Raw genomic sequence first — 22,315 nt, 5'->3', positions numbered from 1 at the left:
CAGAGGCTAACTGAGTAAGTAACTGTGCTAAAAAGTCCAACGCTCTTAAGTGAGAGACTTCTGCAATTTAATGCCAGACTCTTACTCAAGTATCATCAAGAGACTTCTTTACCTGCAGGTGGGATTTCAATCTCCGATAAAGAAAGATCTCTATCTATACTTACAACAGAATGCTATCTTTCCTCGGGTTCGCATCCTGTGACTCTGGTCTCTGATATTCCTTCCTTCATGGCCTACAATCCTACGCAAGAAAACTTGGAGTCGGCACATCAATTCTCCTAAGACGGATATTAAAGGATGTATATAACGATAAACTTTGTACGAACAATCCTGTCTTGATCAAGATCAAGGAAACTCTCCCAGAAATTTAGTGAGGCAGAAGGGAGATCATACACATGTTATCGACGGTCCAGACCAATCCATGATTTGGTTGAACTCTGAGATTTCTCTCGACCTGTTCGTGGGTCACTCTTTTCTTTCCTAGGGTGAGGGTTACTGTCATTGATTGTTTTCATCATCGCTCTTTCTTTTCGATTGCTTCAACTTATGTAGCAGATCCGAAAGATTTTATATCACTATCATTACAAACCCACCATTTTCATCATCTTTCTCTCTCAATTCTCATCACCGTTATACAGATACCGTCAATTGAATACTCTATAGACTTCTATTTCCACCTCAATAATCCATCAAATCCACAGCCACAATGACTAAGCCACCATCGATACTATCCATATACCATTCCAGCTTTCGATCAAGGCGCTGCTATTCTACACACGTTAGAAGAAATCCAGCAACGAATGCAAGAGATGCAACGGCAAATACAAGAGATACAACAGCAGATGAATGAGGTAGAATAGAAGATCGAGAGAGGATTTGATGATTTGGACAAAAAGAATGCTATCTTGTATGTTTATTTCCTTTCATGCTCTTAATTCTTAGTTGTCATTTATATATATTAATCTATTTTCTCTCTTTATTAGAAACAACAATTCCATAGCTCGCACCCAGAATTCTATGATCAGCTTTGCGGATAGAGAGCTCAGCGGTTTGGTAGATTGTAATACGGGCGAAGATATTTTGGTCAAGCCAAACACAATAACCACATCACCTCTCAATCTCAACCCTATTCCTCAACGGACACACGGTGTGTGTGTTTTGGCGGGGAAGAAATCAGACGGAGAGAACTGACCTTTTTATAGGAATCACCCAAGAAAGAAACCCCAACCTTACATTCACTCTATGAAATCTCATCCTCAGCCCGCAATATCCTTTCCGCTTCTACTCTCCACACCAAACTCAACTTCAGAGTACATACCTATTGCCAAACCGAGTACCCACCACATTATAAATATCTATCATCCCACTACAAACACACCAAATCAAATCAAATCAAACACTATAAAAACCACAACCTCTACTCCCTCCCTCTCCTCTTCACAAACTATAACACCATCTCAAGTCACAGATGTCATGGCTAAGCTGGAAACCGAGAGATGAGTTATAAAATTGTTTCTAACGGCGCTGGAAATCTTCTTGTTTGTAGTATTCAGATTTGTGAGGAATAAAATGGTGGATTTCGGGATTTGGGGATTTGGGGAGGGCGGTGGAATTGTTGTTGTTATTATTATTGTTACTGTATGTACGATATAGATTGATAGATTATTGGGATTGATGATACTTAGGGATTATTGTTGGTTTGGATGGAATTACTATTTCGTATACATACACACATACACACATATAAACTTTCCATCAAATACACACAATAGATAATGACCACTCAGTAGTAACGAAACACAACAATACTCTCAATAACCTTGAAAGATTTCAAAACATTTCTTCTATCTAAAAACTTATCACTCTCGTAGAATTTCCCAGGTCGGTGGATATAGATTTGTGAATCGTTAGTAATAAGGTGAGAGGGAGTATGCGATATGATTTGCAGCGAGGATTGATTTTCTTTTTCTTTACCTGTACATACCTATATTATTATTCGTTATTTCCTAAATGCGGATTTGCGCGAAAAGGATTTGTATGTTTGTATGTTTGTATATGTATATCCGCATCGCGTATCAAATACTAACGGATACTTGTAGACTCGATTGAGATAATCTCCTTTCACTCGGGATGTTAATATTATGCGGTATAATGTAGTGAATTATAAAAACGACGGGGTCGAGATTTTTACAATATAGTTCTGGAGAGGAGGAGCGACTGTTAGTTGGTATTGAATTGGATGGTGGGGAGATGTTGATGTTGATATTGAATTGCAGGATATATCGATGAAGATTAATGGTTTTGGTGAAAGAATATTGGAGGTGCTGGCTGGTATTCAATCTATGGTGAATGGTGAATAGTGATCATCAAGATAATCTGGAAAGAATGAGGATTGGGATTACAAGTATAAAGTATAAAGTGTTTGGCTATAATGGAATAATCGGATTGCTGAAGGACTTCACCGGTGGTCAATCCCAGTCTGTGTTTTCACCTGCGGATAGGTAGCTAGTTAAGCGATCTAGTTTAAGGAGAGAGCGAACGATTTGCAATTCAAATAGTATATGGAAACAACGTCGATCTACTCTGCAGATAGTTTGGTTCTTATTATCTAAATTCCTTTAGACTATATACTAGTGCCTATTGATTCCAGTCATTGAACTATGTAGCCACTGCCACTTTTAAATATTGAGACGTGGTGACTTTTTTCCTTCAAGTTATCCAGTTGATTTTTCTTTAACGACCTTAAAGAGAGATAGAGATATTGCATCTCTAGCAATCATGGCAGCTTCATCTAAGATACCAGATCATCAGAGTAATCAGGACAGGGGGAAGGATGAGATTCGCGATACCACAGTCCAATGGTCGGCCGACGTACGAGTTTTGCGGAAGGCTCAAAGAGAATTGAATGAGCAACACGAGAAGATGAACCTGGGTGATCAGCCCGATACACAGATTTGTGGATTCAACGCTTGTAAGCGAGGATGGTGTAGAAGTATGGTCGACGATCTAGATGCAATAAAAGATTCGCTGTTTAGACGGTATCAATTGGGCGAATACAAAAAGCCAAAGCTACCAACTGAGAACAAAACACAGCTAAAGAAGGCTCATAAAGCACGCAGATCTTGTGCTACAACTCGATATGAAGGAGGGTAAAGGACCTGGTCACTTTTGACAACGATAGTCTCACCTGAGATTATATTGAATGATGCAATACGGTTGGGTCTTAAGATTGTGCCTTCTGAAGTTGAATGGACCTCCATCGATCTCCAGAAATATTGAGATCGAAGCAAGTTTCGCAAGTCGATTGCCACTTGACAATATTATCATTGTCTGATATGATTTGAAATGCTGGGAATTGAATGGGATATCCTATTCTTATCCTACTGAAAGGAAGGGTCTGGGAAGAGTGTCTACTGACGAAGGTGGTATCTTGGGGTTAAGTCTTTTATTATTTCATACAACGCATAGGTTGGCTTCGTGATCGATGCAACCTAGACCAGCAGGACATCAACGTATACATAATACGATGCATGTTCAACATGTGTCTTCAAGCACCATAACATCTTTAAGTGCCCTCACAAAAACCAATGTTTGTTGCCCATGCTTCATTTGTTCTTCTTACAAGCCCTCCAAATTTGCCCCTCCCAACCTTAACCTAGAAGAAAGCAACCAACGCCAAAGCACTACCAACGCTCAAACCAACAACTGTCCATCCTGTCTTGATAACTGTAGCGTTCTTGAAAGTCTTTCCCATATCCCAAGCCAAATGTCTTATTCCGTTGAAAGAATGATATGTGAATGGCATGGCCAATGTGAACTTAGCCAGGAACTTTGCCGCCAGGGGCCAAGCTCCAAACGCAGCCACCATACTGGCAGTATCCAAGTGCCATCCAAATAAAGGCGAAGCAAGATATGCAGCACCGAAAACGTAGAAACCTCCCGAGAGAATACAGCCGGTGATACGATTGAGGGCAGACATAATCCAAGGGACTTGAGGTTGGTAGATTGTGAGATGAGGTGCGACAGGTCGGAGTTTGCGTTGCTCGACGAGGATGTTGTAGCTATCTTTTGGGGTTAACTTTTGGGTGGCTACTGGTCTTGCAAGATGTTAGTTGTTGTCAAGCTTGCGATATCTGTCTTGGGGGGCAAACCTAGTTTGCATTGATGCGCCAATGGCTGCAGGTGCCGCGAGCCTCCTCATCGCCAATTGTGAGATAAGTGATGGCTGACCAGCAGCAACTATTAAAGATCGTTAGCAGATGAGCGAAATATAGAATCTGGGGTATGAGGTGGGTAGTGGTTTGCAGATTGTTCGGGGAAAACTTACGCCGGCGCAGCGATTGTTGAGTTGCTCTTTGTGAAAACATTTTGATTAAATTGATTAAGTCCTTGAAGTTGTCACAGAACAATTGAAAAGGATGAATTGCACAAAGGATAAAACGACACCAGGATCTTGATATTATCGTCGTTGATGCGGAAGGTATCGGTTTCCGGCGCCTCGGTTATGTCCCTACGAAAATTGAACGAATCAAGGCTCGAGAATTTCAAAGACGCAACTGACTAAGGAATATCAGCACGTGATTCAAAAACTCGGGTCCTATATCAACGAAATTTTCGCGTCAATAATTTTCTTTCCTCTTCATGAGCATCAATCCACAACGCTGCTTGATCTTCAAAGTGGTAGCGCTAGGGATATGGCACATCGATAGCGTTATGCTATTGATATCGTCATACTATATGTTCTGAGAAGGAAGGATCTGTCGTTAATCTCGACCTCGAGGAAATTAATCTCGTTGTTGTTTCATTTTATGATCTATATATGACAGCTTTCAAGCTGGTTGCTAAAAACGTATGCGCGCGAAGCAAAACTTTCTATGGAAACGTGTGTCCAACACTACTGTTCAATAACATATGTGAGAAGATGTGTTGATTGCCTGATGCTATTACCAAGTCTTGCACTTAAATTTCTACAAAATTTCGACATTTCAAAGCACGAAACAACATCGTGAACTGTCTCAAACTCGAAAACATGAGATGCATATCTGTAGATGGCATAAATCTCTTTATGCAACATATTATCATATGGCGGGGCTCCTCAAACCTTGCCTCAAGTTGGAAAAATTATTGTCCATAGGTGTGCCAAGGTATATGCGGGGTCCTTCAAGTCAACCCGTCGACCTTTGAATGGCTGCATCTCCTGCGCTTCAATATAACAAGAACTATGATTCAAAGAAAGCTTCGGTGGGTTTCCCTCCGCCATCCCGAATGCACTTAACTCCCTGCCCTGGAAAAAGGTTAAATGTCCATCGTGTATCGATCGGCTCATATTTAGACATGGAATACATGCAAGTCGTACCAGAAACAAATTGTTCAGCTTGTTGTCCCCCGGCAGTCTGTATTTAACCGGACGAAATGAGATCATCATAAGCTCTGAGACATGCAGGTTGAAGGAATTATAAAGTTCAATCTCGCAGGCTGTGAAAGGATGTGAATTCCGACGCCAGGTGAATGCACTTTCTCTGCAATGATGCTTTCATCCAAGATCAATTGCCTATTTGGCATTCAGATTTTCGCTCATTTGGCCCATTGTACAAGCTCTCCAACTGCTACTGCTACCAATACCTGGTCAACCAAGGTCTACAATGTCTCCGCTGCGACGACAACATTGACTTATGAGTACACCAATGAGGAATTGGCTATGCTATGGAACCAAGTCGGATCCATTGCTGTAGGGCCAATCACGACGACAGTGGAGCCAACACCAGAGCCTTCATCGTATCCTCGTCCAGGACTTTTCCACCCCTTAGTATGTCAATTAGTCACCTTTGAAGACCACATATCTGATATTTGCAGGTGCCAACTTATGATACCTCCCTGAATAACCAAAGTCTACCTGACGATTTCCTTTGGGGTTTAGCAGCCAGTTCATATCAAATCGAGGGAGCCGCGAAAGATGAAGGTAAAGGTCCCTCAATTTGGGATTTGATCGCACATCGAGATTATGGAGCCGTTGCAGACAACTCCACTGGTGATATCGTGGCTAGTCACTATTGGCTTTACAAACAAGACTTTGCTCGTCTTGCTAGTTTGGGAGTTCCATACTTCTCTCCGTCATTCTCTTGGTAGGTGTGATGTAGAATTCACGACGAGTTTCGCTGCTAATGCGAGGGATTCCCAGGCCGAGATTCTTCCCATTCGGAAACGGACCCGTGAACCAACAGGGTGTTGAGCACTATGACGATGTTATTGCTAGCATGGTCGCTAATGGAATCAAGCCTGTTGTCACACTGTTCCATTGGGGTAATTTACGATACCCAAAGTCATATTTCAACGTGCTAATTGTTGTTCAGATACACCTCTCGCCCTATTCAATTCATATGGAGCCTGGACAGACGAGCGAATCGTGGACGACTTCTTTAATTATGCCAAGTTTGTCATCACCAGATATGACAAATATGTGCCAATTTGGTATACATTCAATGAACGTATGGTGCCCTTTCAAACATCACATCTCTCTTACTAATCTCCACCCTCAGCTCAATACTGCAACTGGCAATACGCATCCTACCCCGCCGGAAACACCAAAGGCAACTACCCCGCTTACCACAACATCACTGGTGGTCTCCCCGCTCGCATTGCCTGCTCACACTATAGCATCCTCGCTCACGCAAAGGTGGCCAAATGGTACCACGAAGAGTTCCACGGTGCCGGCCGCATAACCTTCAAAAACTCTGGTAACTTTTACGCACCCAACACTACCTCCTCAGGAGACGTCGACTCCGTAGCCCGCAACTTTGAATTCGCATTGGGTTGGTTCAACGGCTGTTGGCGAGACGGTGATTATTCTTCCATGTTAAAGGAAACATTGGGAGATTTACTCCCGGAATTCACCCAGGAAGAAAAGGATTTGATCAAAGGAAGTTGCGATTTCTTCGCTATAGATGGCTATACCGCATTTCTTGCTACCGCCATTCCTGGAGGTTCCGCAGCCTGCGCATCAAATTCTTCGCATCCCTCCTTCCCTGAATGCGCAGGTTCGAGTTCGCTTGCCGCAGATGGGTTCCCATTAGGACCTGCCGCCGATGAAGGAGTAAATTGGTTAGTTAGTACACCAGCCGCTATTCGTAAGTTCTTGAATGTTATCACGAAAGAGTTGTTCCCAGCAGTAGGGGATATCGTGGTTAGTGAGTTCGGGTTCGCGGAGCCCTTCGAGGGGCAGATGGGCTCTTTGGGTGAGATCTTGTGGGATCTGAGACGAGCAGATTATTATAGAGGGTTCTTGGACAATATTCTTGCAGCAAAGGTTGTTGATGGTGAGTTTTCCATTGCTGATACATGATGTGGCTTGTACTAATGTAATTCAGGCGTCAATGTCACTGGTGCATTTGGCTGGGCTATCTTCGATAACTTTGAGTGGTTTGCGGGAAGCAAGGTGAAATTTGGAATGCAGTGGTTGAATCAGACCTCTATGGAACGTATTCCAAAGGCAAGCATGTTCCAGTTCTTGGACTGGTTTGATGCCCATGGAGGAGCTAAGTTGGGGGCGGGTAGCTCTGGAAATCTTACAAAGAAACACTTTGACTAGAGCTCCAAGAGACGTATTAAAGATAGAATCGAGAATTTAGAGTGCTTGGTAACCTTTTATGTATCCAGATATCTATTTACTCATCTATGCAAGACCTATCATGATATGATGCTAGCCACTATCTAATTCTCTAATTTCTCTGCGAATCCGTTTTCTTCAAGCTCTTTCGAGCTTTCATCCGGTACCAGCGCAACTTCTGAACCAGTGGCTTTCGAGTCAGATCCCAAATTGTTCCAGGCAGCTTTGTTCTTCTTCCGCTCTCCCGCCCCCTCGCTTTTATACTGATATCCCCTCATTCTTGGTCCTTGTCCACTCTTCTCTGGTAACTCACTATCATATTTCCTGGCAAACTCTTCGCAGCCTTTCTCAAATGTGCCTTCTTTGATACTCCTTCGTATTGAAGTAAAGAATTCCGAAAGAACATAATGGTTATGTACTTGGAGTAAGACCCATCCGAGCATCTCTTTGGCTGAAAGTAGATGCTGAATGAATGCTCGGTGGTGGGAAGTGCATGCATAGCATTTGCAAGATTTAGAAAGAGGAAGTAAGGAAGTAGCATGAGCTGCAGTCCACATATCAATACCCAGAGGAAGGACTGAACTGCTTTCGTTTGAAGATTGAGAGTTGGTGAGAGATGGGAATTCAAAGGTTAATGCGATTCCAGCATCCGTGGCAAAATTGATGAATGGGATGGTAAAAATGTCCATTCCGAGTGAAATTTGACGAAGTACATGATGAGGAGATGATGGTTCATCCAAGGAGAGACGAGGAAGTAGAGACATGGCCGTAGTCTCCGGAATTTCTGGGAGTAAGTTTGAATCATAGAAAGCTAAACCCGAGACCTCATCCACCAGTTCGTCAGAAATATAATTTATGTACTCCCACTGGCTTTGATAATCGATGGGTAATACTGGTGCAAAAACGGGCTGTTCCTTGACTTTATCAGCCAAGAGCTGGGCCAACCACTGCCCACTTCTATCGCCCATCTTGGCAGTACGTTTTGCTCCTGCAATGGTGCTATAGGGAACATCTGCAAGCCCAATAGCGATATCTGGGCGTAAAGTTGCGATGGAATCGATGTAGGATTTGTTAGAAAGAGGTTGAAATCCTGTCGATGTGAATACAGAAATAGCTGTATTACTGTTGCCATTAGGGGCTGTAACAGCCGGTGTCCGTCTTGGTGCCAAGAGAGATATGGTAGATCTGGACAAGGCAGTAAAAGCATGAAGAGGTGGTTCTGCTCCAGGACAGTTCAAGATAGGAGATATGGTTGTTTTATTGCTCTTTTCTATGACTAGAAAAGATCAGAACGAATATGAACACGTGACAAAATGATGTGAAACCTACAATCTTCCAATGCGAAATGAACACCCGGGACTTTTGCATGTGCTGCAATTACATCTGGCGTCATATGAGGTATGACGCCTCTAGATGTGATGGCCAAAAAATCCGGGGTTTCCAAATCTTTCCGTCCTTCCAGGGTAATTCTTCCGAGTCTTGGTCCAGAGGCATTGTGATCCAAAGTATTCAAAATTTGAAATCCGAGCCTCGTAGGGTTTTTGGGAGCCATATTGATGGCGGAAATTTCGTTGAGTGAAATAAGAAGTATGAGCAAAGAGGTCGATTAAATATCGCCAAGATACTGAGTTTTCTGCAGGCCAGCAACCCTCAGATTATATACAGAGCGTCCGTAAATTTGAGACAAGCACTTGCAGATTTCATAAACATCTCAAAATGTATAATTTTGGACAAGAATTGTATATTGGCGTCAAGAACAGATGTATCACAAAGTTTGACCAGAATATAATTTTTCCCACACTGGCGGCTTGAATAGTGCTAGCACTGGGTGAAGACACTAGTCTACAAGTGGTTAGCTCTATTATCACAGCAGCTTATCCTTATCGGACAAACGTCCGTGCGATAAATGTTACATTTCTCAAGCCTGGCGGGAAGGGAGGAGTACTTCAAAAGTATACCTCTATCACCGCAGTACTCATCGTGCATTAACTCTCTTTTGCATTGTTGTTTCTGCCGTTGAATGAATTGAGATTGCCACAAGCATTCAGTTGTTATTTGGACCTAGGACTAACATGCCCAATTTCCTATAATAAGCAAGGAAAAGCAATCGAGCACGAACAACCTTCGGGAATTTCGGATCAAGTCGCCTTCATTTCTGGGGGTTTCAATAAGACAATATGGGGGACCGAAATGGTCGCGTCGATAACAGGCAGCATTTTACGGACAGTGACCACCCCGATGATCCGATTGAAGACCCTACACTCACTCAGCTTCTACCCATGAACGAAATATCAGATGATGATTCTCCTCCTACCCCTCGGTTTTTACAAGATCAGACTTCCTATCGGTACCTTAAATGGATTCCTACTCCGGTCAGACGCGTCAGTAAACAAGCCGTCGCTTGGGCGGAAGGGCCAGATCCCCCGCGCATAAACGTCATCAAGCCTTGGTTTCCATGGCTACAGGAAGCACCGTTACGACTTTTAGATCGATATATACCCAAGAGAAGACATAGGATATCGCTTCTCATAGCATATTACTTTTGTTGGATTCTGACTTTTGCTCTTGTCCTACGCCAGAGTACACTTGCTACCGCGATAGAGGAATGGGGAGTCCCTAGCGATATTGGATGTGGCAATACATATTGGGTAGCTGGGAACCAGTGTGGGTTGAACGGAAATGATTGCCGTCCCTTTAACGGAAGTGGATTTGCATTTAAATGTCCCGCAAACTGTGCCAGCGCAAAAGTTCTTAACCCGCGAGCTGTTGGGGCGCAAGAAATCAACTACAGGCCATTAGTGGTTGGTGGACCTACAGACGATGATACTACTGCAATTTATCGCAGTGATAGCTTCATCTGCGGATCCGCAATCCATGCTGGGGTTGTCGACAATGTCAAAGGAGGTTGCGGCGTTGTGTTGCTGGTTGGAGAACGCAATAGCTATCAAAGCTCGAACAGGCATGGGATCAAAAGCGTTGGTTTCGATTCGACCTTCCCATCATCATTTGCATTCCAGAAAGGAATCACTTGCAAGGCCAAAGATTCGCGCTGGTCACTGCTATTTGTTTCTCTGACGTTCACAGTAGTGCTATCGCTTTTTACTACATCGCCTAGTCTCTTTTTCTTTTCCATTTTCACTGGGCTTTTTGCTCATACTGGTCTCGGCTCTGATCCACCTAATTTTAATACTATGACCGGCCTGGTCTCAAACATATTAGGGAAGTTCCTACCTGCAGCTTTCTGCGCTTTTGTCATATATAAATATATGGGCGTCGAACGTGCCTTGACTGGGCTCACAGCACAAATCGAGAAGACTATATTATGGCTCGGGGGCTGCTGGGCTGGAACACTCTCAAATTACACTTTTGAGTGGATCCCTATTCAACGGCTGAATGCTCACGATATCAATCAACAGCCAGGTGCCAAACTTGCTCTGGCACTTATCATCGTATTCCTTATCATTATAATCGTGAAACAAGTATTCTTCTTTCGCATGGAGGGTCGTTTAATTCGCTTTCTCGGCTTGTATGGGATATTTATTGCCGCTATACTCATATCTCTCCTACTACCTGGTCTTAGTCTTCGAATACATCACTATATTCTTGCTCTTTTACTGCTACCGGGAACTTCCATGCAGACTAGACCTGCACTTCTCTACCAAGGATTGTTGGTCGGCTTGTTTATCAACGGTATTGCACGGTGGGGATTTGATCCTGTGCTTCAGACTCCTGCAGCACTTCAAGGAGATGCGAAACATAATTCCGCGCTACCACATATTTCATCTCCAGAGATTTCAATCAGTAGTAACGTTTCTTCTATATCTTTCACCTGGCTTCCACCACCTGCCCCATTTGATGGCATCAGTGTGCTAGTCAACGATGTAGAACGTTTCAGAGGATACACCGATGAAGGATTCGCAAGTGATAAGCATTTCGTTTGGTATAAAAACTCACCTTTACAACACCCCGAATATTTTAGATTTGGATATATGCAAGGGTCTAGAAGTTGGGATTACACAAAGGCAGGCACTTGGAATGTCAATGGGACCTGGACGGAAATGAAAAAGGGGCCAAGTAAGGTCAAAAGTAGATCACTGAACGGAGAAGTCTTCACTATATAGTTTGGATGTTTGGTATTTTGTTCATAGATTCCCACATAATTTCGATATTTTTCACAAATTGAAACTGCCCAATTCTCATCGCTGATGAAATGTCTCTATCTTACGTCATAATTTCAAACCTTTAGTAAAATTCTCAGGTTGCTCTGTTCTATCTTAGAGCTCTTTGATTTCGGTCGGTCTGTGTTCCATCTCAAATAATTATGAAACTCTAGATGATGCGAGTTCTCACACCATGATACCTCGATCGCAAACTCGTTTCCACTCTACCATTCCTGCCCTTAATCATTCCCTACTATGCTTGTCATCGCTTGTCAGGCGAGTCAGGGCGCGGAGATCAGCGAGGGCCTTGCACAGTTGTTGCGACGTTCTTACTTTTTCTCGGGCAAATTTTCTTCGAAATGCAAAGCACATGTTTCCAAGTCTTAAGTAGCCAAACATATTGTGGATTCATCCTGTTCAGTATTGTGTATCCACACCACCAAGGGTTTCTGGCATATGAGCAATCCTCTTTGGTTGACGTCTACTTTTTTGGACTATGCACCTTACTATTACTGCTCAATTTTGGTTCTAAGGCACAACCTAAATTGATTTCCTGAACACTGTCTCATTACCCGACGCCTCTTATTTGCTGGGCCAGGCAGCTCCTCGGTCAATTTCTGCAGTACCGATACCTGGGCTTCGAGCTCGGCAACCCTTAAGTCTTTGTCCCCTTTCATCAGAAATACATGTTAGAGCTGCTCCCAGTACTTGACTCCCCCCCGACATCGTTGAACTCATTTGTAGTAGTTGCCTTTGATTTTTGCCCCTTTGTACTCTTAACTTCAGGCTTGTAAATCAAAACTGGGAAAATCTTATCTTGGAGTATAACATCGGCCAGATATTTCTGAGCCATACACCGAGCCATTTTCTTCTCGATTTCTTTACAGGCGCATCTTTCTACTCTTTCTGAAGGTATCGGATGCATGCGCTTTTTCGTAGGTTCGTATTCTTGAGCGCTCATGATCTTCCATTTTCCATCATTGCAAATTCGATAAGATACCTCGGTACGCAATTCAAAATCGTCAATCTGAATACGTAATTAGTCAAATCTCTTCGCCATAATACTCTATCCGAAGGACTTACTACAATTCGAACATACTGGCCCAAGCGGTGTACGTACACGAATGTTTCTGGATCAATGTATTTTCCTTTGTACTCAGCTTCCCATTCAGCTGCACAATAAAATTGTTCGGTTTCAACGTCGAGGAGGTGATGAAGTGCTGACGGTTTCCAGTCGAAGAGTATAGTTGCTAAGACATCGATCAAAGACAAATCTTCCGGAAATTGAATCTGATTTGATTTGCGCTTCTTAGATTTTGGGAGATGAGGATTGTTTTGAGGTCTTTTGATGTTGAGGAGATGGTGATGGCCTTGAGGAGCATTTGCCGGGAGATCGATGCTGATATTGAGGTCAACCTTTTTACAAAATTCTCCCTCCATGGTTATTCTGGGCTTTGCTTGAGCTGGTTTGATTAAACGAAATATGGAGCACGCTGTCTTGAATGTGAGTGATGAATAAAAGAAAGGGATTAATCTAGTGCTATTATATAGCCTTGCATCACTAAAAGAAAATTTTGGGAGAACAATCATCCGCCCCTTAAATTTCTTGAGCTTTGTTTTGGGAGAAGAAATCAATTTTTTTTCTTCAGAGGTGGCTTGTGATAGGCTCTCGACCTGCATGCATGTCGAAGCCGGGCCATAGCAAATAGGATTGTCTATGTTTGCTTTGGCTGTGCTGGAGTAGTATTCGGTAGCAACAAGATGAATATGCTCGGCGATATATCGGTCTACCGTGCCTCCTATTTCTCAATCCTTCCAGCTCTTTTTTCTTCGTGGAATAGACACTGCAAAATTTCTCTCTATAAACGGATACTCTCTTTGACGAAAAGTCCGAGAACATTTGAGAGATTTCCCAAGGACATGAGAACAGAAACAATCTCACGCTGGACGAAATGAATGAATTCACTAAAATTGAGTAGTCCTACCTGAGAATTATCTCGACTCAGAATCGAGAATTGGATGATCCTTCAGGCTTCAAAACTTAGTATCTAAGTATTTCATAGCACTCTTCAATATTCCATCATTTGACAATCAAATTTTAACAGTCCAAAAGAAATCAAAATTTGGTCGGAAGTTTTCCCTCAATGTTTTGTTTATCGTTTGCACACAATCTGACAATCTCCTTCCTTAGCCATCTGATATGACAGGCCTAAGTTATGTAAACACACAAAATTTCTCATCTTCTCGATACGGAAGCCACAGTCGAACCCCATTTCCATGCCAAGCCGGCCATCATATCCTCTCAATTATTGCGCTTTCTCTTCAAAGACCTTTTCACTTCCTCGACTGACTTCTGAAGTTTGTCCAACCGACCTTGAACCTCAGACATCTCGCCTACGAATCTGCTACTGCCTCCAGAACCAGTTACAGCTTCTTGAACCTGTTGAGAAACTTCGGTGACACGACCCGTATTTGAGACGCATTTCGAGTGAAAGCTCATTGGCATGTTCTTCTTGCCCTCGAAATCTGTCCCGCGTATAATCATTCTTGCTAATTTATGGTCGTGTGCTTCGCAACGCTCCATAGAGCTGGTATATGGGTAATATTTCTCATCGTGACTCCGATCCTCAGAGAATACAATCTCCCAGTTTCCCTTCTCGCAGATAAAATAAGTTACATCCAAATCAGAGCAATGACTCGCGAAATTGGTGATCTATGATTGAGTTATCAGAGGGATTTCCACTGCACTGTACATGCGTCTTCCATACATGTTTTCCAGGAAGCTACTCACCCAGACTCGGACAATGCTTCCCGCGCGAAGAAGACATATATAGTCTGGCGACAAGTCATCGGATTTATCGCTCTCGCTATCCACGATTCCATTCTGATGTTCTTTATCGTTTTCAGATAGCTTGATATGCCCGTTTCTGTCCCACCAGCAAAAAAATGTCCCGCTTGAACATCGAGCAAATGACTGGGAGCCAACGGGTTGAATTCGTAGAGAATAGTAGCAATTACGTCAACTGTCAACAAATCTTATGGAATTTTGTTCTTGTCAACCCCAGCATTCCATTTGATTATGTGTGGTGACCCGAAGGAGTATCGGCGGGAAGGTTAACATTGTCTTCGTACTTAACGTTAACTTGCTTGGCAGTCCCTTCTTTGATAAACAGATTGTCCATTTCTAGAGGTAATTACTGAGATGGAAGAAGGAGTGTGAGTTCATGGAAGTTATTATGAAAAGTAGGAATTATGGAAATTTAACACTCTTAAATCTCGATGGATGAGGAAACGGGCATCTACCAAGCTCGGGCTACGGGTACCACTTTTTGGCACGGAAAGGTGCCGAAGTAGTTTCTTATTCAAGACTACAGTCACAAGGATAAAGCACAAGGATCAGGATTGCTCGCCACCACAGAATAGTCCGACTGAAGCTTTTATTGTGAGGTTGCAATGGGTACCTAATATTCGACACCAAAACTTTCTCGCTTTTACTTTGCTCCAACTACACAGTATTCTCTTCTTACCACAGACTTAGTATGTTCTCTAGAATTAACAAACCCATCTCCAAAATAGGCGCAGAAAAAACATGCGTGCCATCAAGCGGAAGAAGGACAATATTGTTTCATCTAACAGCCCTCTCTTTTTCTCTTTGCTTGGATCCAAGGTGTCTATGATTCCACGCTCCAAATGCTTTAGCCACACATCTATCTGGAGACGAGGTTTTTCGAAACGCCTGTCTCTCTCTCTTACGAATCCTGCATTATTTCCCAGCCATTCATTTTCGATCAAATGCTTGACTGACGTCTCTGTTGCAAATCCCCCAGGGGCAGTGATAATCCACTGTCCATCGTCAAGAATTTTGTAGCCGTAGTGCCATCGTTTCTTGGAAGTCAAGTCATTGAAGACTACCTGCAATCGCGATTAACAGAATTCCTTTGATCGATATCGATGAATCTCACCTGGACTTTCCGATTATTACGAGCAATGTAGCCACAATGTGTCATCGAAAGCGTCTAAACTGACATATGACTCTTCCACGCTGCAATTCAGAAGGTGGACCAAAGACCATGGGCATTGGTAGGCAAGAATAGTGCAAATGACATCCACAAGAGTGACGGCAGCAGAATCAGTTTTTTCCCCCGCGGGGTTTGCGGTTTTGTGGATAATGTGAGGATTATTGTTGGGGGCATTAGCCGAAAATTTGAGATGAAGATCGAGATTGAGATCAGCTCGAACGCATAACAGCTGATTAGATATCTTTACAAATTGGATGGCGCTTGTATTGCAAGAGATGCTGAGAGAAAAAAATTAGAAATATTGAAAAGCTGCCTCTAAAAATCTCATGGTCTACATCCAAACGTCCGAAAGATGTAGTTATAATCTAAGTAATCTGTGTAACAGACATGACCAAATTGAAAATCAATTGCTCAGGTAAAGGCAAGCTAAAGGGTCGGAAACATACATGGACACCGCCACCAAAGGCAGATAATATTTCGTCGGAAACTTGCGTCAAGTCCAGTATCCTCAAAGCCTTCACACCGTGATCAACTCATTCGTGGGATCCTGCAGTTTTTTATTCCTTCGGAGCGCAGAGCGACTTCCGATACCCTGGCCGTTTGTATTTTGAAACCGATATCTAGTTAGTTGAATGTGAGCCACCAAATGAAGTTTCGAGTGCAGTGAACTTACATCCAACCAATGAAAACCCTGCACATCTCGGTAAAGTGCATCGCTTTACCAAAGTTTTCGACAAATGGCATAATTCTACAACGAAGCCTCCCACATTGAAGAGCTTTAGGCCTCCAATTTATCTATTGCGGCATCAAATAGTATGATTGAGACGGTGGATCAAGAGGCACTCTATTGACTACATGATTGATTCAGTATAAATTCACTCTAGCTGGTTTTAGTTCTCCAAAATTCCTATATCCTCTATGTAATTAATTATTCTCATATACATACTTCCCCGGCACCCAGGTAGTATTGCCCTTTTCCCAGCCCTGTTTTCAAGGCATGAAAGACGAGAAAAAATCAAGGTCCCTTCCTCATAAGAAGCATCTATCTTACTGTTGCCTAGAGACCTTCAAGGCTCAAATATGCATTTAATGAACATTGCCGCGTCAGCCGATTTTTATTGGTCGAATACTTGGAAGTGGACAATAATAATCATGCAGTTCACATATCATCATACCAAATCACAACTTGCTCACAACCTCCAGCTTTTGATTTAATACTACCAGATACTAACAAAGGTCCGCATAATGATTCTCTCCCATCCCATCCCATCCCGTAGATTACTTCCCAAGCGGATCATCTTGGATATATCTGCCGACGCCTGCTCATCAACCTAATCATTCCGCTGCGCACTTTCTCTTTTTTGTTCCTCGCAAACGGGTTTGATCCGTTTTCTTGGCGCCAGTGGCGTTCATCGTCACGGTCTCGATTTCGGTATCGCTACCTGACTGTACGAATGCTTGCTTTGGAGTCGATTTTTTATCCGCCACGGTTTCATTTCCGCCAGCAGCTTCTGATTCGTCGATGTCTATCCAATGTCCATCTTTCGTAGTGACATAACACTCGAATTCGAAATCTTTGAGGAGTTCTAGGTGCCAGGGGAGAGATTGACCCAATCTCCCAGCAATAATTCGGTCGCTTTTCGCAATATGACACTCATGCCAGTTTTCTTCATAATGGTCTTCCAGAGTGCAAATCTCCTCAATACCCAAGCGCTCAGATCCCAATAGCTGCCATCTACCATCGTCATCGATGTGATAGGATAGAGCCCGTTTGTCGAGCGTGACCTAGATTAATCTTAGTGGAGTCGCTGTGGTTTGAAGGACACATACTCGTAAATATTTCCATGATCTTCTAACGCAAAAGTCCATATTATAAGTAGATGTACTCCAGTAAAATTGAGATACGCTGAGATCCAACAATTTTGATAGTGCGGAAGGTTTCCAGAACCCAATGGTGGAGACTATGACGTCTGCAGTGTTGTCGCGGGCTTCACATTCACAGGGAGTCGGGAGTCCCCATCGCTGAATGACTTCGTTGCCCTCCGATCTCTGTTCAATTATGCCTGGCTTCAAGATGATAGGCTTTCGAAATCTGTTGGAGTTACTACAGGCCAGGCTCAACACAAATTCATCTGGGTCGTCTCTGTCATTTCTGAAAACCGCTTTCCATTTATTTGTGCTCGACATTTCGATTTCGTAAATGTATTCTACATTTAGCTCACAGAAAACGAAGGGAATCTGCTTGATATATCTTGTGATTAGGTAAAAACAGCTCAGTGTGCATGCATCTGGCCAATCAAAGTAGGGGTTCCCGGGCTGAAATTTTATGATATGGATGGGCCGACATGTGATAGTCCGACTTGCTTTTCACAGCTCACTTTTCAAGACTTCCCTCGATGGTTTTTCTTTGCGTCTTGAAAAATACTGGACTCGCGCATTGTATCGGGAAAAAAGTAAAGGATAAATTCAACAATAACAAAGTAGGCAACATCTCTACACTATTTTAGATCAAGACCAAAACTAAGTCCGGCTCACAAAGGAGTATACCTCGGCGGTTCATCATTCTTATCACGTTTCCCCTCAAACCCCTCCTCATCTAAACCAATCAATTCTTTCGAGCTGGCAATCGAGCCCGTATCATTGTTTCTTCTCGCTTTACTTCTCGATCTACAGCAAGGTAAACAACACGTGAGAACACCCAAAGGACTTTCCGTTTTCTCTTCTCCGGTCATGATTCGACCAGGGTGAAGTACGTTTATGATACTTATAGCTAGAACTGCCGGGGTGACTTCAAAGATGTAGAAGTAATATTCATGGTGGATAGGGCACTGGATGTCTCATCTCCAGTAGAGAATCGAGCGAGGAGAAGAATGCCTGGATCTGTGGGGTTTGTGTTAGTACTATTATCTAGATAATATCATTTTATGGTAAGGATAGAAAATTTACCAGAATAAGAGATGAACCTCCAAATAACGCTCTCATTAAGCTCTTCCATCCCGCCCCATGACGCTCCTGTGTCCCAACCCACTCATCTCTCTCAAAAGTGCCACAAGCACGCCCAAAAACACCAAAATAACCAGAATTTGCACGACCAAGCCCCCGATGTGAACATGATCTGCATTCCTCTGTTCCCATTCAAGATTTCTCTTTTCCATCATTGTTGCGCCCACAACTTCCAGCACAAAGGCCACTCCATTGAATACTAAGAAAGGAAGCGCAATGATATGAGCACGAATACCGAGAAGAGAACGACTTGGGAGATAGTGATGCACGAGGTGTCCCAAGAGAATGAAGTAATAGGCGTTGATCAAGGGCGAGATAGTCAAAGCAAAGATGGAAGACATGAGTTCAAGGATGTTATTTTGTTGGTTGTAGGTTGATACAATACGGAGTATGAAGGCCGTGAGGCCCCAAATGGATGCTGAAAATATGAAGAAACTATATGCCTGCATGATGTGTCAGTTTCGGTGTTAAATTCCGGGATAAAGTAAAAGAACAAATACCTTTTTGTAAAGAATGCTTGTATGATGTGAGCTAGAGTAAGAAATCCGAAAATGGCAGCGAAAGCTACAGCTGATGTAGAACTAGGATAGTAGTCATAAAGAGCGTTGCATGTACCCGGAGGCAAATATCCATTTTTGTCCGGCGTAAGTGTTTGTATGCAGGTAGGAACTGCAAAAGAGACTGTTTTGGCTGGGATAGTTACATGTGCATTCGTTACCCCCGCAATGGTAATGTAATTTGTTGTTAGGAAATAAAGTGGACTTGTGGATACAGGTGAAGCAGTGGTAGTCACATCACGCTGCAAAATCGTTGGAGCCGCAATGGGGCTTGAACGTGTAGTTGTGGTACTCAGAGCGAGAGCATTGGTAGCGATAAAGACTGTCGATGCTAAGAATATGAGACTAGAGAACATCATCGTCGTTGTTTAGGCAACAAAGAATTCGATGGTATAATCAACACGGATAAGTGGAAATAGTTCAAGGAAAGTCAACACAAAATATTTCAGGATGTTGCAGATAAGGAGAAATGATCGCTAATAGCTAGGAAAGTTAAATCATTGAGAAATCTAGGTTCATATATGAAGAAGGAAACAGCAATGGTCTAAGCAGGGTGGTGAGATACTACAACCCTCCTTCAGGTGAGAAGTGTAGCTGACTAAGTACGCATTAATCTCTCATTGGTCGGGGCGTAGAAAAGATTAAATGCCATATGACATCTGTGTACGAATAGACCAATTGTGCACCCGAATAATGTGGCGAAGTAAAGGAGGTCTCGCTTACCTACTTTACCGCTTCAAAAATGGGGTCAGATGGAACGGCAACATTGTCGCAATCCCGAAGTTCATCAGCTACTCGTAGTCTATTTAACGTTCTCCCCTACAATTTCATAAATAACGTAATTAGAAGGCTGTTGTCGGACCTGGGGGAATATGGATTCTTACGAAGCTGGCGCATTTGGCCAGGGCTATTGAGAAGCCACTGCATCAGCGATTGTGTTTCGAATTCACGTGAGTGTTGTATAAAAATGTGAAATGGTAAATGCCTTTATTATCCGTGATCCCATACTCCTGGGTATTCATATCTCGGGAACGCCCCTTGTATCCAACTCCGTTTGGAATCAGACCTTTAAACTATCCCCAATTATACCCAGGCGCACGTTAAACACGCTAGTCTCCTTCACCTTTTTTCTAATCATACCAGCTCCAAGCACATTGACCTGTGGGGTCGTTACCACGGTAGGAGTGGGCTCATGGGGCTCATCTGTGCTCGATTTCCTTTTTTTTCGCACAAGTCCTACATTAAGGGTTGTAACGCCTACACCACTCGTCTTATTTGTGATCTCTGTTACTTTGGTTCCTGTAACCAATTGGCCCCATGCGTCGCCCATGCTTCCAGCACCTGAACGAACTTCATTGATCCATCTTTTCGAACTCGAACTTGCAAGGTCTAGATCGGCAAAGTCTAGTCGAAGAAGCAATTCATTGATTCGATGATAATCCGTTTCATCAACGATAACTTGACCGCGACCTTCTGGTTTCCAAGTATAGTATGCCGTGCTCTCGGGTCTTTCTAACAAGTAATTTTTATTCTCAGTCTTAATGCGTGGCTGTCTAGGAATGATAAGCCCTGACAATTTTTCTTCTTTCCGTTGGGCGGAAGTCTTTAACAAATGACTAGGTTCCTTAATGACTGAAAAAATATCACTTTGCTTCGAAGGTGACTGCTGAGCTGGATTCGAGCTAGTAAAGGATTTCGTTGGAGTGGAAATGGCTGATGTAGCGTCTGGAATAGATAGAAACGATGAGTTCAGCTCTTGACTATCGTTAGCTAATGCTGAACTTTGGCTGCTGCCAATTACAAGATCTCTATGATCATGTCGAACTGGTGGTGTAAAAACAATCCATATAAATCCAACAAGTCGACCGGCTGAACATTCTTGTCTATATGCCATCATTTCCCAAAATTGATCAATGTTTCTCACACTCTTCCATTGCCCATTCGAATCATCCTTTCCCCTTCCTATTTCATCATCTAATTCGTCTAAAAATCTTGCTTTTGGATCGTCAGGATAATGTGGGACTAGGCATCGTGGAGGAACATCATCTGCATGTCTTGAAATTTGTCGAAGTGGGTGCCCAATGGTCCAGGAGCTCTGCGCAGTCTGTATCTTTGCTCTTGCTGGAAGATATGACCTGGTCTCGTAATTATCCTGCCCAGGCACAATTAAAAAGCCCTTCACTGAGTCCCACTGTGATTTTCGCAAATCATTCGAGGTTTCCGTCTGCTCTATCAGGGGGTCAAGAACTCGACACCACCAGCGCACCAAGCCTCTGTCGTCCAACACATGTTTTCCGCTATATTCAATGCTCCCTGGGAAGAGATATTGATCTTGAGCTCGTGCGAAAAGGGAGACAATACTTCGAATATTTTCCCTTTGACGTTGCTCGACTAAATGTTGTAAGAATGTAGCACTGATATCCCTTATGGGAGAAGGCGTTCCTTTGGGTAGATTTAAAAGATGAAGATAACCAGTCGAATCGGCCTTTGAAACAAAAAATGTAGTATCGTATGCGGTGGAATAAATCAGGATTTCGATTGCAAAAACTAATACTTCAAGTAATTCAGATGCATCTTGTTTTGAAGGAGTTCGAACTGAAACTGTAAGAAAATGGCTTTCGCAATAAGTTCTATCGGGTCGACTATTCGGTGGTGCAGAATATAATGATGAGGTTTTGGTTGGAGGGGTAGATAGATGATAGATCTTAAAAGTGACGTCTTTGGGAAGGACAGAAGCAAGTCGTTGTGTGAGAACGGAAGATACAACTGATTCTTTCGAACCATAACTTCCTTGAGTAGCCATAGTAAAATGATATTGTAAATTATTTCATGAATTTCATGATCATAAATTAAGAGTCCAATGGATAGCTCAAATCACTCGAGTACTTGTGGAATTTAAATGAAGTCGTTCTGTGTGAGACGCGTCGGCGAGTCGGCACAATGACGGACGCGAAACCCAGTCTATACCAAAAG

General features: G+C 42.9%; 9 protein-coding genes across 9 annotated transcripts; 2 read left to right on the top strand and 7 right to left on the bottom strand.

Moving 5' to 3' along the window:
• Positions 1-3,655: 3,655 nt before the first annotated feature.
• EAF02_007475 (uncharacterized protein) lies at positions 3,656-4,367 on the bottom strand (the record flags this gene model as incomplete). The annotated part of the gene is made up of 3 exons (XM_038903523.1): positions 3,656-4,097; positions 4,152-4,239; positions 4,328-4,367. 3 exons carry the CDS (start codon positions 4,365-4,367, stop codon positions 3,656-3,658), a joined length of 570 nt encoding a protein of 189 aa, XP_038757002.1.
• A 1,160-nt stretch (positions 4,368-5,527) lies between these two features.
• On the top strand, positions 5,528-7,585 carry EAF02_007474 (uncharacterized protein; the record flags this gene model as incomplete). The annotated part of the gene is made up of 6 exons (XM_038903522.1): positions 5,528-5,806; positions 5,854-6,122; positions 6,179-6,300; positions 6,351-6,485; positions 6,537-7,313; positions 7,365-7,585. The coding sequence occupies 6 exons, from the start codon at positions 5,528-5,530 to the stop codon at positions 7,583-7,585; spliced, it is 1,803 nt and encodes a 600-aa protein (XP_038757001.1).
• Positions 7,586-7,707: 122 nt separating this feature from the next.
• EAF02_007473 (uncharacterized protein) lies at positions 7,708-9,155 on the bottom strand (the record flags this gene model as incomplete). Its single annotated transcript, XM_038903521.1, has 2 exons — positions 7,708-8,879; positions 8,933-9,155. 2 exons carry the CDS (start codon positions 9,153-9,155, stop codon positions 7,708-7,710), a joined length of 1,395 nt encoding a protein of 464 aa, XP_038757000.1.
• A 625-nt stretch (positions 9,156-9,780) lies between these two features.
• On the top strand, positions 9,781-11,724 carry EAF02_007472 (uncharacterized protein; the record flags this gene model as incomplete). The annotated part of the gene is made up of 1 exon (XM_038903520.1): positions 9,781-11,724. One exon carries the CDS (start codon positions 9,781-9,783, stop codon positions 11,722-11,724), a length of 1,944 nt encoding a protein of 647 aa, XP_038756999.1.
• Positions 11,725-12,439: 715 nt separating this feature from the next.
• Positions 12,440-13,203, bottom strand: EAF02_007471 (uncharacterized protein; the record flags this gene model as incomplete). Its single annotated transcript, XM_038903519.1, has 2 exons — positions 12,440-12,790; positions 12,847-13,203. The coding sequence occupies 2 exons, from the start codon at positions 13,201-13,203 to the stop codon at positions 12,440-12,442; spliced, it is 708 nt and encodes a 235-aa protein (XP_038756998.1).
• Positions 13,204-15,274: 2,071 nt separating this feature from the next.
• On the bottom strand, positions 15,275-16,092 carry EAF02_007470 (uncharacterized protein). Its single transcript, XM_038903518.1, has 2 exons — positions 15,726-16,092; positions 15,275-15,675 (listed from the first exon to the last, which is right to left on the bottom strand). Exons 1-2 carry the CDS (start codon positions 15,768-15,770, stop codon positions 15,316-15,318), a joined length of 405 nt encoding a protein of 134 aa, XP_038756997.1. The 5' UTR covers positions 15,771-16,092; the 3' UTR covers positions 15,275-15,315.
• Positions 16,093-17,117: 1,025 nt separating this feature from the next.
• EAF02_007469 (uncharacterized protein) lies at positions 17,118-17,969 on the bottom strand (the record flags this gene model as incomplete). Its single annotated transcript, XM_038903517.1, has 2 exons — positions 17,118-17,567; positions 17,613-17,969. 2 exons carry the CDS (start codon positions 17,967-17,969, stop codon positions 17,118-17,120), a joined length of 807 nt encoding a protein of 268 aa, XP_038756996.1.
• Positions 17,970-18,278: 309 nt separating this feature from the next.
• EAF02_007468 (uncharacterized protein) lies at positions 18,279-19,701 on the bottom strand (the record flags this gene model as incomplete). Its single annotated transcript, XM_038903516.1, has 5 exons — positions 18,279-18,545; positions 18,610-18,656; positions 18,729-18,770; positions 18,791-19,220; positions 19,286-19,701. The coding sequence occupies 5 exons, from the start codon at positions 19,699-19,701 to the stop codon at positions 18,314-18,316; spliced, it is 1,167 nt and encodes a 388-aa protein (XP_038756995.1). The 3' UTR covers positions 18,279-18,313.
• Positions 19,702-20,402: 701 nt separating this feature from the next.
• Positions 20,403-22,145, bottom strand: EAF02_007467 (uncharacterized protein; the record flags this gene model as incomplete). Its single annotated transcript, XM_038903515.1, has 1 exon — positions 20,403-22,145. The coding sequence occupies one exon, from the start codon at positions 22,143-22,145 to the stop codon at positions 20,403-20,405; it is 1,743 nt and encodes a 580-aa protein (XP_038756994.1).
• Positions 22,146-22,315: the final 170 nt, after the last annotated feature.

The sequence above is a fragment of the Botrytis sinoallii genome (assembly GCF_014898435.1).
Source record: "Botrytis sinoallii strain Bc 23 chromosome Unknown BSIN_012, whole genome shotgun sequence".
NCBI classification, from domain to species: Eukaryota; Fungi; Ascomycota; class Leotiomycetes; order Helotiales; family Sclerotiniaceae; genus Botrytis; species Botrytis sinoallii.
The sequence above is the reverse complement of the archived record's forward strand: the minus strand, read 5'-3'. Positions and strand labels throughout refer to the sequence as shown.